Source organism: Tasmannia lanceolata, unplaced genomic scaffold (assembly GCF_043159265.1).
Source record: "Tasmannia lanceolata isolate RefF3 unplaced genomic scaffold, GAP_Taslan_0.1 ptg000012l, whole genome shotgun sequence".
Taxonomy (NCBI): Eukaryota; Viridiplantae; Streptophyta; class Magnoliopsida; order Canellales; family Winteraceae; genus Tasmannia; species Tasmannia lanceolata.
The window spans coordinates 39261565-39277377 of NW_027518689.1; the positions used below are offsets into that span (position 1 = coordinate 39261565).

The 15813-nt window shown below is 41.6% G+C and overlaps 2 protein-coding genes across 2 annotated transcripts; both read right to left on the reverse strand.

Moving 5' to 3' along the window:
- Window positions 1-1195: 1195 nt before the first annotated feature.
- LOC143888793 (subtilisin-like protease SBT4.3) lies at window positions 1196-4711 on the reverse strand. The gene is made up of 7 exons (XM_077393195.1): window positions 4660-4711; window positions 4513-4615; window positions 3403-3916; window positions 2975-3297; window positions 2780-2891; window positions 2439-2652; window positions 1196-1975 (listed from the first exon to the last, which is right to left on the reverse strand). Exons 1-7 carry the CDS (start codon window positions 4709-4711, stop codon window positions 1341-1343), a joined length of 1953 nt encoding a protein of 650 aa, XP_077249310.1. The 3' UTR covers window positions 1196-1340.
- Window positions 4712-11886: 7175 nt separating this feature from the next.
- Window positions 11887-15420, reverse strand: LOC143888794 (subtilisin-like protease 4). Its single transcript, XM_077393196.1, has 2 exons — window positions 14269-15420; window positions 11887-13656 (listed from the first exon to the last, which is right to left on the reverse strand). The coding sequence occupies exons 1-2, from the start codon at window positions 15418-15420 to the stop codon at window positions 12145-12147; spliced, it is 2664 nt and encodes an 887-aa protein (XP_077249311.1). The 3' UTR covers window positions 11887-12144.
- Between the last annotated feature and the right edge of the window lie 393 nt (window positions 15421-15813).

Below are 15813 nucleotides of genomic sequence, written 5' to 3' on the forward strand. Positions count from 1 at the left end.
AGTGAAAATATCATCACCCAAAATCTATTGTCGGATCTCTGGCAGCCAGACAAGATTAACAGAAATCTGATCGGAGGAGAGTCCGGCCGGCCGGCTAAAGGAGGCATTTAGGCCACCGGAAAATCGATTAAGCATCTATTGTCATGCGGTACTCCTTGCACAGTTCACTCTCCTCGGTCGTGAATTGACCAAGTCGGGCTGTTAGTGACCTACCTGACACAGGTGTGTCGTCTTAGGTCTCCACACTAAATAACTGTAGCTTTGAAATTTGAAGCTACTGGCTTTACTAAGTGAGTAAACAACGATGGTTGCTAAGTGCTAACTGCATGGGACGAAAGGCGGATTCTACTGAGTGAGAAGAGGAATACTCTTTGCGGATTCTCCAACTTAGAAAGCTTGAATATAAAGACCTCGTTAACAACATATTGGGGTGGAAGAAGTGTAAGGTGTCTCAATGGCAAATAACAACCCGACTTCTCTTCTCTACACTTTCTCGTTTGCAGCTTTTTGGCTCAGTTGCCATTGTCATGAGGGTGACAAGAGGGTCAATAGAGATCCTTTTGTTGATTTATAACACTCCCTTGTTTTCACAGTGGCACTCCTTTCTTTCTCTTACGCTTCCCTTATTAGATGTGGGAGAGGAACACTGATCACTATAGCATGACCTCATTTTATTAGTGTGTGGCAAGCAGAGCTAGAACATAGTGGGCCCTTCCTTTGAATGATCTGAACGGTTCATTTGACAGATCTTGCTTTATATCTCTCATGGCCAAAAAACCAGGCCAATTATGCAATCCTAACTTTCTATCACGCATGTTTTTGGTATTGGCGGACTGTCATAAGTAGAAAAAAGAGGCGAATATACCCATGTCTAAAGACGAAAAGTACAAATTAATGATGTTAGAATGGGGAGCTTGCATTATTATTCTCATATTGGAAGTTTTAAGAATATTGCCTCACAAGATATTATTGACAAACTCAAATTGACCACCGAATTAGGTGGTTCATCAAAGGTACTGAGGTAAAAGTTGATAAGAAATATTTGGTTTCTTTTTTCAAGTAAAAATTATAAAGATCAAGTATGGTATGAAGGTGAAACCGAGTGTTGTCGTGCTCGAAGAGACAAGTTCAGAGAGAGTTATATTCACTATGAAGGAGGCCTGGAAATCCACTCATGTTTATTTAGTACTTCCAATCATACATATAGTCTCATTGAGCACATGAAAACACTTGTTTTATTGCATTACAGAAAGCAAGTAGAAGCAGAACAATTCATCCAAAGAACTACTAAAGCTTGCATAAGCCTAGTAGTTAACGCTCGAAAAGACGATGAACTAGCTTTATGGTTTTGATGGTAAAACCCCTTTGAGGATTCCATTCTTGTTGTAAAGAGAAGAACCCTCTAAAGAATCAGGAGTTGTCATCTCTGGCGACTCAATAGCTGTCGAAACAACTGTGTAGACAACGAGCGGAGTCCTTACCTTATGAAGGCCATCACTCCACACCACTGAAGCTGAAATTATGGGCTGCTGCGTGATGACTCCACCACTCACTGTTACAGTAAATGATTGCTTTTGGCCAATGGATGAGAAAGAAAGAACGGAGGGTTCGACAGTGACATTGAGAATCGAGGGTGCACTAACAGTGGCTGTATATGTAGAGTTTGGAGAGCCAACATTGGTTACTGTTCTAGGGAAGGTGCCCATAATGGGTTGTCCATCTTGTATGGTGAGGGCTAAGGAGGGATAGTTAAGGTCCCAGGAGTTCCCAGTAGCGTTGCTTGAGCAATTGCTTGAATCTCCGGTGATGAGTAGCAGTGTGGTAGTATTGTAACCTTGCTTGCAAAGGAATTCGACATAGTCGTCCTCGGATAAATCGAATACCAGTCCAGGATCTGCAGCTTGCAAAGGGTCGATGTGACCAGAACCATAAGCGAATTCCGCCTCATCGTTCTTCTCAGTATTCAGAAGAAAAGCTGCCAATGATGATTCATTGTGTCATAAAAATGGAACTTTTACTAGCAAAATTTGTTGAAACATAAATGATTAAATAACACCAACTCCATATATCAACTTAAGCTTGTGGAGTAATTGGTTCTTTCACATGGTATCAGAGCTATTGCCTCACAGCAGGTCCCAAGTCCCAACAACTCCTTTATAATAAAAGTCCATGTGTACCGCGAACACAAAAAATGAGGGGTCACACGTGAGGGGGAGTGTTGAAGTATAAATAATTAAATAACACCAACTCTAATTGGTTCCTTCAGAAAATTTAAATGAAAAAAAAATGATTTACAGGTAAAATGAAGTGCATTTTTTTGTGAGAACACTGTCGATAAGGATCAACGAAAAAACAATAATCATAAAATTTGGAGAGAGAAAAAAATCTCAAATCCCACAGGCAAAGGAGATCTAAGAACTTCCATGCGTTCTGTTTACCTGTAGTCATGAGGGCAGACTTAATAGCAGCTGGAGACCAATCTGGGTGCAGGGATTTGATATAGGCAGCTGCACCACTGACATGAGGGCAAGACATAGATGTCCCTGAGATTATATTGTACTTAACTCTTCTTTTATCCAGATAGGAAACAGAAGGTATTGCCACTGGAGACCAGGCAGCTAGGATGTCTGCACCTGGGGCAGTAAGATCCGGCTGTATATTTGTACGAAACAAATGGGTTACAGGTTTTCTTTACATAATTCGTTTAGAAGGCAAGATTTTCTTCCCAATAGAGCATAATGTAGGGATTAAAATTAGATTTTGACAAGAACAAGAATACCTTCAGAATGTCAGGTGTGATTATATTAGGCCCTCTTGCAGAGAATGACACAACACGAGGAGCGACCGAATTGCTCCAGGCCTCTGCGACCAGAATGGTCGCAACCGGATTACTGAAAATGATTAAAATCACTAGTTAAATGCCTAAACAATAAAACTATCAAAACAGAGGGAATTATTGTAGCATATAGCTTACTCAGTGGATCGGATGTAATCCAATGCTGTTTTGCCGTCGTCTACTCCTATGTGCGTGGCTGCTAGTGGATATGCGAAGGATAAATCAGAGAACCGTGGATCACTCATTATAGTCCCCACCCCATCGGCCAACAACGCCCCTGAACCATCCCAAAGAACATCACAAAGGACAATCTTTCCTTGTACTTTGTTCTCATTCAACCAACCGCCAACACAGTATTGCGAAAGATCACTTGTAACACTAGCGGATATGTTGGGTGCATCTCCTCCGTAGATCAAGGGAAACATCGATCCATTAAGTGCAAAAGTATTGAGTGCATTTCCCTTTTAAGTTGTAATTTCAATCAGAAAAGTAGTTAGAAACATAATGAGAAAGATAAAGCAAGTAATCTATTTTGGGTTATTCAGAATTGCAACAAACTTACATACCATGAGTATTGCTCCATTGCCAAGCACCACTTGGGACACGAATTGCCTGTCGATGTTACTAGCAGCCACTGTTAAAGACCAAGGGGCAACATTGACAACAGATCCTAAGTAAGGGCCTTCATTTCCTGCGGAATTGGCAGTAAGAATCCCATTCCTCATTGCGTGGAAAGCTCCAATTCCTACAGGGTCGTCCAAGTAGGGGACTGCGAACAAGGCTCCGAGGGAGACCGATAAAACGCTCACACCATCTGCTATAGCATCATCAAATCCAGCTAAGATGTCTGCTCCTGTGCATCCCCATGACCAACAAACTTTGTACATGGCAATTCTAGCGTTAGGAACGGCTCCTCTTGCCAACCCTTGGCCTAACCCATAGAAGCTCACATCTGATACTTCTCTGCCTGCAGCCGTCGAAGAAGTGTGTGTGCCATGGCCCTCACTATCCCTTGGTGATTTGAAGTCTTCGGGAAAGTATAAGTTTGGGCTGTTGTAGTATCTGGCTCCAATAATCTTGCTGTAGATTGAACATTTTCATAAAAATTTACCACTGTTTTTGTTGAAATATAAATGATTAAATAACACCAACTTTAACAGCTTAAGCTTTTGGAGTAATTGGTTGTTTCACTTGGTATGAGAGCTATTGCCTCATCTCTGGTCCTGGGTTCAAAACCCAACAACTCCTTGGTATTAAGAATCCATTTGTATGGACAACCCAAAAAGGAGGGGCCACGCGTGGTGGTGGTGGTGGGGGTGGGGGTGGGGGTTATAGTATAAATGATTAAATACACCAGCTCTAACAGCTTAATCTTTTGGAGTAATTTGTTGTTTGACATGGTATCAGAGCTATTGCCTCACTGCTGGTTCTGGTTAAAAAACCAGCAACTCATTGATATTAAAAATCCAAGTATACGGACAACCCAAAAAATAGGGGCCAAGCGTGAGGGGGGAGTGTTGAAGTATAAATGATTAACTAACACCAACTCTAGCAGCTTAAGCTTTTGGAGTAAGCGGTTGCAGTTTTAAACTATTGGAGCTACAACAAAAATAAAACAAATTGCTTGAAAATTTGAAGAAAGAGATAGGGAAGAAAAGATATGAATTAAGGATTACTTGTTACAAGTGAAGTTATTTTCAGTTTGGCATGTTCCTTTCCATGTTTTAGGAGGAGGTCCAAAGCCTTCATCATTGAAGCTCTCTGACTCAGGCCAGATTCCTGTCGAAATTAAAAACAAACATAAATGATATGATTTATCAAACCTTTTTTTTTTAAATTAGAGAAGGCAAAGGAGTTCAAATTCAGTAAATTCATTTACCTGTATCTAGCAAACCGACTATGACATCTCCTTGTTGAGGAGTGACTCGAGTTTTATTGAGGTTGAAGCCCATGAAGTCCCATGATCTTGTGGTGTGAAGTTGATATATGGTGTTTGGAATCACAGAAACCACTTGGTCCATCTCTGTAAACCACTTTCAAAATTAACAACATATAAAGGGCCATTTCCCTTCAAAATACATTCCTCCATTTACTTGTGTTCATTTATTTTATTTCATCCTCTCTCTCACCTGAGAACTTCTCAGCTTCTTCCTCAGATAGTTTAGCTGCAAACCCATTGAAACTCCTCCCGTAACTGTAAATGAGCGACTCTTTGGCGGCAGCGCTACTGTGGTTTGAAAATATTGAGACTTCTTAGGAAAAGAAAAGGAAAAATAACAAATTAATGAGCACTGCTAGCAAAACGGGAATCCGTTTTGTTAAAAAAAACTGGGATCAATTATTGGTGGGTTCACAAGAAATGCCATAAAGTGATCTTGAAACCGCATGAAACGCAATCAATACAGTGGGAATGACCAAATCAACGTCGGCTCCACTGTTGTCTTTATTTTCTAGACTGGATTCCGTTTTCAAAGTGTTTTCCATAACAAAAACAAAAAAGAAGAGAAAGAAAGATATTCCAAACCAATCTCCACCGTACATGATTGGAACAAGTAATATGGTGGTGCTATATTACAGACCTTTTTTTTTATGGGTAAGCTGGGGTTTAGCATGGACCCCTACCGATTTATTTGATAAAGAGAAAGATGATATATATGATAAAAGCACAAAACCAACCCTAACTCAAAACAAGCAATAGAGGGAGAACCAAGGCTCGACACATATGAGCGACAAACACTAAGCTTAAGAGATCAAATGCTCAACACTAAGCAAGAGAGGTGAGGCCCTTCATTTTACATCGATGCATGGCAGGGATAGCTAGGGCCCACCATTTTACACCTCTTGTTTTGTTATAGTAGGGCCCATCATCTACCCAAACTCATACACATGGTCAGGCCCACCATTTCATAACCATGAGAGGGCCCACCATCAGCAGACAAATCTCTCCACCCATGCCCATGCATAACGTGAGGCCCACCATTTTAAACCTCATATATATTACAATAGACTGGACCAATTACTTTAGACCCATGCATAGAATGGGCCAAGAATGCTAGTTACTTATATTAACAGTCAATTTATCAGACAATTGAGATAGTGATTAGAAGTAAACTTAATATTGTTTAGTAATAGCTAGTAACCTTCCGAGTACTTCTTCTAGCATGCTCTGATGCAAGGTCGACGCAGCAGATATGCCACCCTTGGGAGCATTTCCCATGTACACGACGTGAATCTGCATTCCATATTTTATCACTTAATTAGTAACAAAATTCTTAACACCCCTTCAAAAGAAGAATAAGGAGAAGAGTCTTTCTTACTTTTCTATCACCGTCTTCCTCTACTTGGGAATGACAAGTGAACAGAAAGAGTGCCAGCAAGAGAAAACAGAGGAGGAACCTGTTCTTGGCCATCTATTACTTACAACACTCACAAGAGAGGCTTGAGTTACAATGCTTTGTGTATGTGGCTTTGTGTATTTATAGGAAGATTTCAAGTTGTGGAATCGATATAGGGCTGGATTCACAAAGAAATGCCTTTGTAAGTTCCGTCTTCGGACATGTATAATTATCATCGTCGCTACCCATGAGGATATACTTGTTTTCCACCAAAAACAATAATTACCACTGGCATTTTAAGAGGGTAAGCCGGCTGACTATTTTTTAAGTCAATCATTGGTGTTTCCTATCATAGAACCGAATTTCCGGGAATAATCTAACACTTCTAGAAGGAACTCTTTAAAATTTTATTTATATTCAAAAAATTCCTGAACTTTTGAATGGAATTTGCTAGCGTCCATCACAAAAGGCATTTCCCTGAACTTCGGTTGCATGAGTGAGCAACCACCTCATGAATAATGACAATCTGTTGAAAATTGAGCATCTTATGCAGCAGACGTTCTGTGAAATGCCTTTTGCGATGTACCCTAGCAAATCCCATCACTCGATAAGCTTAAGCGGTTGGAGATGGTGTTATTCAATCATTTAAATGTGAACACTCCCCCTCGATCACGTGTAGTCCCCCATTTGGGATTGAACAAAACTTGGCTCAGGTCGGGGTCCGAGGAACTTTCCTCAGACCCCCTATAATAGCAAAGATTGTGGGGGTGTGAAAATATCAATTCCATGCTTACTTTTTATTTTCAGAAGTAATTGATATTTCCACACCCCTTCCTATTAGACTATTAGCAAGGGGTCAGAGGAAAGTTCCTCAGACCCCGACCTGAGCCAAGTTCCGTTCTTTGGGGTTGACATTACACGTGGCACATGTGGCCCCTCTTTTAGGTTGGCCGCACATGTGGATTTTTAATATCAAGGACTTGATTGGTTTTTAACCAAGGACTTGCTGCAACAGCTCTGAAATCATGGAGACACACACACACACACACACAGAGAGAGAGAGAGAGAGAGAGAGAGAGAGAGAGAGAGAGAGAGAGAGATTGCATTAGGGTTTCAAAGAGGGTACATATGCTTCCTTGATACCTGAAAAGACAAAAACAACCCACGCTATGCTCTTAACAAACTCACATCCTAATCTAGCAAAGACATGCACTTAACTATCTTGTCATGCATGCTTTGAGTTAGGGATGCAACTCGGGTCGGGTTCAACCCGAACCCGACTGGTCGAACAGGAATTTGGGTTGGGTCGGGTTAAGCTTTTTGAAAAATCGGGTTGGGTTGGGTTGGGAAAAACCAACCCGGATTGGAAATCGGGTTGGGTCGGGTTGGGGGGTCAGGCAACCCGACCAGACCCGAAACCTGACAAGTATTCCCATATGTATAAAATTTAAAAGTTAAAACGGCAAACGAGTGAATATTCTAGCATAAATTTATCCTTATGAAGCTAGAAATGTGCTTAAATTTCAACATAAATTTATCCTTTAGTTACAAAGATTTTTTATATGGTGGATGCCTGCGTAGGAATGTGAGCAAAAAAAAAAAAAAAAAGTGGGTCCCACATAAAAAACATGTGCAGCGGGTCAACCCGACCCAACCCAACCCAAATTGGAAATCGGGTTGGGTCGGGTTGAGCCCAGCCGGGTTGGAAATCGGGTTGGGTCAGGTTGGTTTGGAAAAATGGGTTCCAACCCGAACCAACCCGACCCGAGTTGCACCCCTACTTTGAGTTGAGTCATATTTCTAAAAAGAATTTGAATATAAAAAAGGGGAAATGATAAATGCGCCTCTTTTCATCACCTGGGATACCCAGCTGCATTGTACGTGGCAATCAGGTCCGTTCATTCCTTCAAATCGGAAGTACTTTGCAGTCACGGATACACTGCAACTGGGTGTCCCAAGTAATGAAATGGAGCACATCTATCATTTCCCTAAAAAAAATACATGCAGTTTGTTCTGAACTTTTTAAATGTGTTTGTAGATGTGTTTCTCCGATTAAGATTGTTTCTATTGATGGAACACCCCCATTTTGCCACTTATGGCCTATTTCATTTATAAAATAAAGAATTCGAACACCTAGAAGGCGTTGACAAGCGCATCATTTGGACGTGGAGCCACGGAAGTTCAAGAGTTACGGTTTCTATGGACCAATGTGCTCAAATTTTGAGATAGGACGCACAATCAATGCAAAACACAAATTTTAGGAAAATGATATATTCGCCCTCTTTTCTTCCTGGGCCAACCCCTTGTAGTGTAAAAGAGCAGTCATAAAAACACTAGGGGGCTGACCCAGGGAAGAAATCAAATTAAGGAGGATAATATATCCCAAATCTTAATAATCCAATTAAGGGCTCATCAACCTGTTCGTTTTAGATTGTGACCACTGATTGTAAACCTCAGACCGATTATTGGACTCAAAATTAGTTTGGGCCTCACAATCGGTTGTAACAATCTAAAACAACATTTATCGACACTCACAATCGAAAATCACTCACAATCGAAAATCACATTCAATGGATCCAATTGTCCCATAATTCTATCTAAATTAGCAAATCTGACAACATCAATGCGCTCAGAAGAATGCAATTGTCGAAGACTTCCAAATTTGTCGAATTATAGGAACACACCCGGAATTGTAGATGAATGAAGGGAAGTTTCTTTAATTTAATTGAGATAGTCAATATTCTAATTGCTCTACTAGTCCCATTTCAAAATCGTCCAGTGATTTGAAATCAAGCTCTGAAGCATCATGTTAAACAACAGAGCATGGAACACGCCAAATTCACCAGGATATATAAGTAACCACGCATTCAAAATAGAATTCTCAAAAATTTGTAAAGTAATCTATGGAAACTGATTTTAAAACCGAGTAGCTAACCTAACAGACCGGTTATTGCCACCCCATATGGACGGTAAGGCCAAACCTATAAATATTATTACCAAGGATGTTATGGTATGTGTAAAAGCATTTAACAACTCGCCGGCCGAAGTTTGGGCCCTCGGGGCGATTGATATGATGCCTAATCCGGTGAAAATTTCAAGGGGCGTGTCAAGTAAGCGGATTAAGCTGAAGAAGAATAAGTTCAAATTGAATATTGATATATGGTGCCTTAAAAGGCAATCCTGAAGTATCTGGTCGATGAGGAATCATAAGAAACCATAAAAGTGATGTTTTAATTGGCTTATTGGATAAGGATTAGGTTCATCTGATTAAGGTGGGGTCAGTGGAAGTGGTCCGGTACTTGTGATAGCTGGTTGGATCAACAGATCTGGTCGTTTCCACGTGGCACATTTGGGACAACAAGCATCTGTATTAGCATTTCGTCAAACAATGCCACAATCCAAAAATTCTCATTGATCAGATGATCCAAGCCATTTGATTATTGGCAGTTAGCAAACAATTTTAGTGATCAACGGCTTAAACCTTATTACTGGACGGCTAAGATCATCGTAACTGAACTTTATTTGGGCAATAGGTCATCTGTCGTGGAACCCATGACCACTTCCAGTCATTTTACATGTGCACCACAATTTTTTTTATTTTTAGAAGAGAGTATGCTTGATAAATGTTAGATAGAAATTTGTTGAATAACACTTAGATATCGTGGGTCCACAAATAGGCATACACACCTGTTGTGGGGTGCGAATTTATCCCGGGTAGGGGGAGAGTTTATTACCGCCCTGCGTAAATAGTTTTAACGAAGATTAAGCAGTTAGCACCTTACGTTTATTTCGGATAATTAAATGAGGCAATGTACTACTGCTCAAAGGGAAACTGCCCCAGGTAAGCCTTCATTCGATATTTCCTTACGTTCTCGTTCTTTTTAGTGTATAAAAAAGGAACTAAGGGCACGCAAGAAAATATTATTCCTTTTTTGCCGTTTAGATCTCCCAGTGAGATTACCATTAAGAACTTAGAGAGGAAGGAAGATGAGGACCTGTAGCAGAGGAATGGGTGGTGTCTTGTTGGTGTTATTTCTGGTGGCGATGGTGGCCTTTGATCTACCGATGACAGCAGAGTCAAGGGCGTGGATTGGCTGGTTTCAACCCGGAGACCCTTCCTATGAATGCCTTATCAAAGAATATGATATCTGTATTGCACCATATGGACACGTGTTCATCCCCGAAGACCCGCTCCTCCTCGAGTGCAAGGACAAAGCCTACAAAATATTCAGCCGGTTATTACCACAGCCGCCCCTCTGGCAGCCGCAGGCCTGAAGGCTGAAGCCTCTCAGTGGGATGAGAAAATAAGTTACTGTGAACGTAACATTAAAATGTTTCGCGGTATGATCTAATGTTTTGGCAACAATGAAGAAGAATTCCATGGAATAGAGGCGGGCGAGTGATAAGCGTACCATACATGACTAGAAACCTAGAAAAAAAATCTTGTTTAGACTTTAGAACAAGGATATCATGAATTTTTTTTACGATTGGCAAACATGAAATATTTGTTTACTTGCTATCTAGTGTAATGGAGAGGCAAGCTGCTTGTCGCTCTTATTTGTAGAGCCTTGGTTCCTCCTTCTCGCTTGTTCCGAGTTAGGGTTGGTTTGTGATCTTATTGTTTTATCTTTTTCTTTATCTAATAAATCGGTAGGGGTCCCCGTTGAACCCCAGCTTACCCATCAAAAAAAAAAGAGGCAAGCTGCAAGCGGGCTAGGAAATGGAGATAAAAAATTCCTATTTAATCATTGCCCTCTTAACCCTCTCTCATACCAGCCTGTGTAAGAGAATGTCCTCACCGTCCCCTGAGTTTTTTTTTTTTTTTTTTTCCCATGGTTGCCATCAGTTTCAGACTCGTGTGCATAGTGAACTGACTGCGCTTATTGATCAAACTGATGAACACTACACTACAAAAATTCTCATTGGCCTCTCCTTAATTGGATCCTAACTCCTTGTTCTATTAGGCCTCGTGTAGGGTCCATCTATAGAAGATTAAACGTACTGCGGACAATCCGACCATACAGATCGATCAGCTCACGTGGTTCATCCGATCTACTATTCATATCATATGAACATTTACCATATATGAGGCAATATTAATAGTTAGGATTCAATCCTAATGGTGATCATCCAAGTAGTCAAACTCTACTAAGAGCCTGTTCATTTTAATTGCATTTTGAGAATTGATTTTGAGTTCAAATTTGATTATTTGACTTGAATTTAAACATGCACATTTTTTAGTCAAATAATGAGTTTCAAACTCAAAATCAATTCTAAAAATCCAAAACAAACAGGGCCGAATCAATCAAAGAAACAGTACGATCGAGATGTTATTTCCACAATCACTTATAAATATTTTTTTTCATTCAAAATCCTTTACCCTCTCATATAAATACAAGAAGGTCCACATTTTGTCGGCACTTGTTTATATCGAATGCCTTGCATGCTTGTGGGGCTCGCCTTGCAGGTGTGCATCGATGTTGCATTCTGGCCTGGATCCTAGGTTTGGGGCGTGACAAAAAAGTTTGATCGTTCAAATAGTCATACTCTATTATACTAAGACGCTATTCATTTTGATTTTGAGAATTGATTTTGAATCCAAATTTGATTATTGGACTCAAAAATTTAGATGCATTTTTAGTCCAATAATGAGTTTTGAACTTGAAATAAATTCTAAAAATCCAAAACGAACAGCAATCAATCAAAGAAACAGTATGATCCACCACAATCACCTATAAATATATTATTTTCATTCAAACTCCTTATAGCTTCTCATAAATACAAGAAGGTCCACACTAAGTCCCCCTCACTACCTAAAGGGAAACAATACTCATTATATTGTTTTCATTCTAAGTCCTTAATTTGCCTTCTCATCTATATACAAGAAGGTCCATATTTAATCTCTCTCACCAAACAATATGCAGGGCACGGAGTCGTCTCCTCTTGCATGTTTGTTTTTCTCCTCGTTCTCTCTCATTTCAATGCGACCATGATAGGGCTCCTAACTGAATGGGTTGAAGAAACCCAACTCAAAAACCCTTGAGAAGAGACGGCCGACCCCACGATATCAGAGTTATTACGGCTAAAAGTCACAGAAAAAGTGATCTTCTGATTGACCTGTGTAAAGTCCAACCTCATGGGTGACACAACCACATTCGCTCCAATCGGCTTCGTAAGCACCACCTCGTAACACGAATTTTCCTCCCCGACATTCGTAACCGTACGATTAAACGTTTGTGTGGGGCCCAAAGCCACCATAAACGAAGGATAGTTCAACTCTCCTTCCGAAATACTCCCATAATCAGCACATTTAATCGGACGGCGAGTAATAGTTCCGATATCCGAATCGTTGTACCCCAACCCGCAGAGATAAGGGACATAATCGTCCGGTCCAAGATCGTAAACCAAACCTGGATCATCGGCTCTCGAAGGGTCCACGTGGCCCGCACCCATCGAGAAAAAATCAGCCAGGTTTAGGTTCTGGTCCACAATTGGTTCTCCTTTGGACCCCACAATTTCGGCCGTTGTCATAATCGCAGATTTAATCGCCGCAGGGGACCAATCGGGGTGTGAGCTTTTAAGCAATGCAGCTATCCCAGCAAGGTGTGGGGCCGACATTGAGGTGCCAGACATTATGTTGAAAGTGGACGGTGTAGATTGAGCAGGAGATGGGTCCACCGAGAAGGGCCATGCAGCTAAAACACTCACACCGGGTCCCACTATATCTGGTTTCAGAATCCCAGGGCTAGCAATACTTGGCCCCCTGGACGAGAAGGATGCCACCATCGGAGACGGTGATGTTCCGATCACCGTCCCTTTAAAAACAATCGTGGCCGTTGGATTACCCGTCGAATTTAAATACGCTTTAATTTTCAATCCATCCGCAAAGGTCACGTGCGATGCCGGGATCACGTGAGCATCGGCGTCCGTACTGAACCCATCTTTCTGTCCGTTGGCGAGAATCATAGCGACCCCACCTGCTTCTTTCACGACGCTGCCCTTCTCGAGACGTGGCGTCAATCCACCACGATCACACAACACAACCTTTCCTAAAAAGCGGGTCCCGTTCAAGGACCCAGCGGTACACGTGGCAGAGTCTGGGTTTCCGTTATCTCCGGCGTAGATTAGCGGCAAAAAGGTGGGCCCGAAATCAGAGGGTTGGAATACAGATTCTCCGTTGAGTTCTTGTCCATTTCCGAGCTTGACGGTAGCCCTTATGCTTCTGTCAATGGTGCTCGCTCCTACCGTTAAAATCCAGGGTGCTTCGTTGGAGAGTGTGCTTTCAAAAGGGCCGCTATTTCCACAAGCGCAACTGACGAAAATGCCCTTCTCGATTGCCCCGAATGAGCCAAGGGCTACGACGTCTTGATGGAAAGGAACGGGGGGGTTGCCGAGGGACAAGGAGATTACGTCGACTCCATCTTCGACTGCACTGTCTATTCCCGCTAATATATCAGAATCCGCACAGTCTGCTACGGAACATACCTGTTCAAGTATCCATAGATGAATGATTAGATAGCACCTACTCTAACTACTTAAGCTTGTGGAGTCATCGGACTGTTTCACATGGGATAAGAAATTGTGCCTATCGACGAAACCAAAGGAGGGTCCTCATGTGCCACATGTATGGGCAACCAAAAATAAGGGCCACACTTGCCACATGTAAGGCCAACCCAAAAGAGGGGTCACACTTGATAAGTATAAGGCCATGTGTGGCTGTCAGAATTTTTTTTCTTGATAAATCAGTGTTTCCAAGTGGTGAGAGAGAGAGGTAGGGCAGTGGAAGAAGGAGAGAGATTTGAGACGGTGCAATTGAGATGAGCCTATAAGTGTCTTAAAATCAGGAAAATGTCCGTCCATTTTTCGAAGAGTTTTTTGTTTCATAATTTTTTGCCACTTCTCATCACTTCATCATTTCAGACAATTTTTTGTTCCTGATTTTTAGCCACTTCACCCGAATTACCAATTAAAGACACAGATTTATGATGAAAAATAATTCATCGTAGCCGAACGTGCCCTAAATGTTTAACTAACAACAACAACTCTTAACCGCTTAAGCATTTGGAGTAATTGGTTGTTTCACACGAGAGAACATACCTTGTAAATTGCCAAGTGGGCATAGGGTGCCATTCCAACGGCGGTGCCATTAGCGTTCCCCAGCACAGTGGCATTAGTTACGAAGCTTCCGGCGGCTGTGCTGGCCGTGTGTGAGCCGTGTCCGTCTACATCAATAAGCGGTGGTTCTGGGATAGAGCCTCTCATAGCTTTAGCTCCGCTGAGGAAGGATTTCGCTCCAATGATTTTGTTGTTACACTCAGTATCATTGAATTCGCATCGCCCTTTCCATTTTGAAGGTGGTGGGGGAATTCCTTGGCCGTTGAAGGATGGGTGAGAAGGCAATACTCCAGTATCCAGTACTGCCACAATCACACCTTTTCCCAAATTAGAGTCTTTCCATAAGCCCACCCCTGGGTGCAACCCTAAGAAATCAGGGGTGTGGGTCGTAAGGAGAGACACCAATCTATCGGGGCGAGCAGACACGAACCCATCTTTCTTTTTCATGGTCTCCAATTCATTCTTACTCAATCTCACGGCAAATCCGCTGATTACATTGGCATACGAATAAACCATTCGCTGTTCGTTTACGCTGGGCAAGAAGGATTTATGATAGTTTTCTCGATCACTGGAGCTGGAGAAAACTGTAGTTTCGGGCTGCTTTACATGAACTATGTAAGTTTGAAGGCTGTTTTTGTCAACTTGGCTGGTTATGGGTTGATATCGGTTGCGACTACCCATGGAATTTTTAAGGGTGTTTTTGTCATCTTGGCTGGTTATGGGTTGATATCGGTTGTGTCTACCCATGAAAGTTTGAAGGTCATTTTGGCTTGTTATGGGTTGATATCGGTTGCGACTACCCATGGAAGTTTGAAGGCTACTTTTGTCATCTTGGCTGGTTATGGGTCTATATCGGTCGTGTTTGAAAGTATGAAGGCTGTTTTTGTCATCTTGGCTGGCTATGGGTCTATATCGGTCGTGTTTGAAAGTATGAAGGTTGTTTTTGTCATCTTGGCTGGTTATGGGTCTATATCGGTCGTGTTTGAAAGTATGAAGGCTGTTTTTGTCATCTTGACTGGTTATGGGTGAATATCGGTTTCTACCCATGACTGGAGATAAATTGAACAGGAGGGACATGATGAAGAGCAAGAAGATTGCCATGCTTGAGAGCACTCTCTGCATTTGTTTCTCCATGGAAGATTAAACAAGAGTGAAGTGTGGAGTGTTTTGATCATTTGAGGGGTTTTGTCTATCTTTATATAGTGGAATGATGGGGAAATGGACAAAAGATGGTATTGTATTTTTCTTCTTGGGCAGTTTCGGGGTTCTTTATCGTTGGGTGCTCCTTGGGTTCTAACGCAGGCCAGGCGACGGTGAGAAATGCGTATCTTAGTAGTTTGGTTGTTGCTAAGGTCGGCTTGATGGTCGTGATTCGATTCGTTTGGCTGTGGAAATAAGACAAGTGAGAGAGAAGACCTATTCTTGTTTTGTTAGTTGCTTATTTTTTGAGGTCAAGTCTGAAAACGGGCATATGGAAAGAATCCCCTTCATATGAGATGAAGTGGAATCAAGACTTTGCTATCCCAC

What these genes read in the sequence shown, in the direction of transcription:
- LOC143888794 (XM_077393196.1), bottom strand. Translation starts at nt 15,420, where the DNA reads ATGGAGAAACAAATGCAGAGAGTGCTCTCAAGCATGGCAATCTTCTTG. An exon ending in CCCACTTGGCAATTTACAAG is followed by an intron (nt 13,657 to 14,268) that starts GTATGTTCTCTC and finishes ATACTTGAACAG; the next exon opens with GTATGTTCCGTAGCAGACTG.
- LOC143888793 (XM_077393195.1), bottom strand. Translation starts at nt 4,711, where the DNA reads ATGAATTTACTGAATTTGAACTCCTTTGCCTTCTCTAATTTAAAAAAA. An exon ending in GCAATGGAGCAATACTCATG is followed by an intron (nt 3,298 to 3,402) that starts GTATGTAAGTTT and finishes ACAACTTAAAAG; the next exon opens with GGAAATGCACTCAATACTTT. An exon ending in TCACACCTGACATTCTGAAG is followed by an intron (nt 2,653 to 2,779) that starts GTATTCTTGTTC and finishes ACAAATATACAG; the next exon opens with CCGGATCTTACTGCCCCAGG.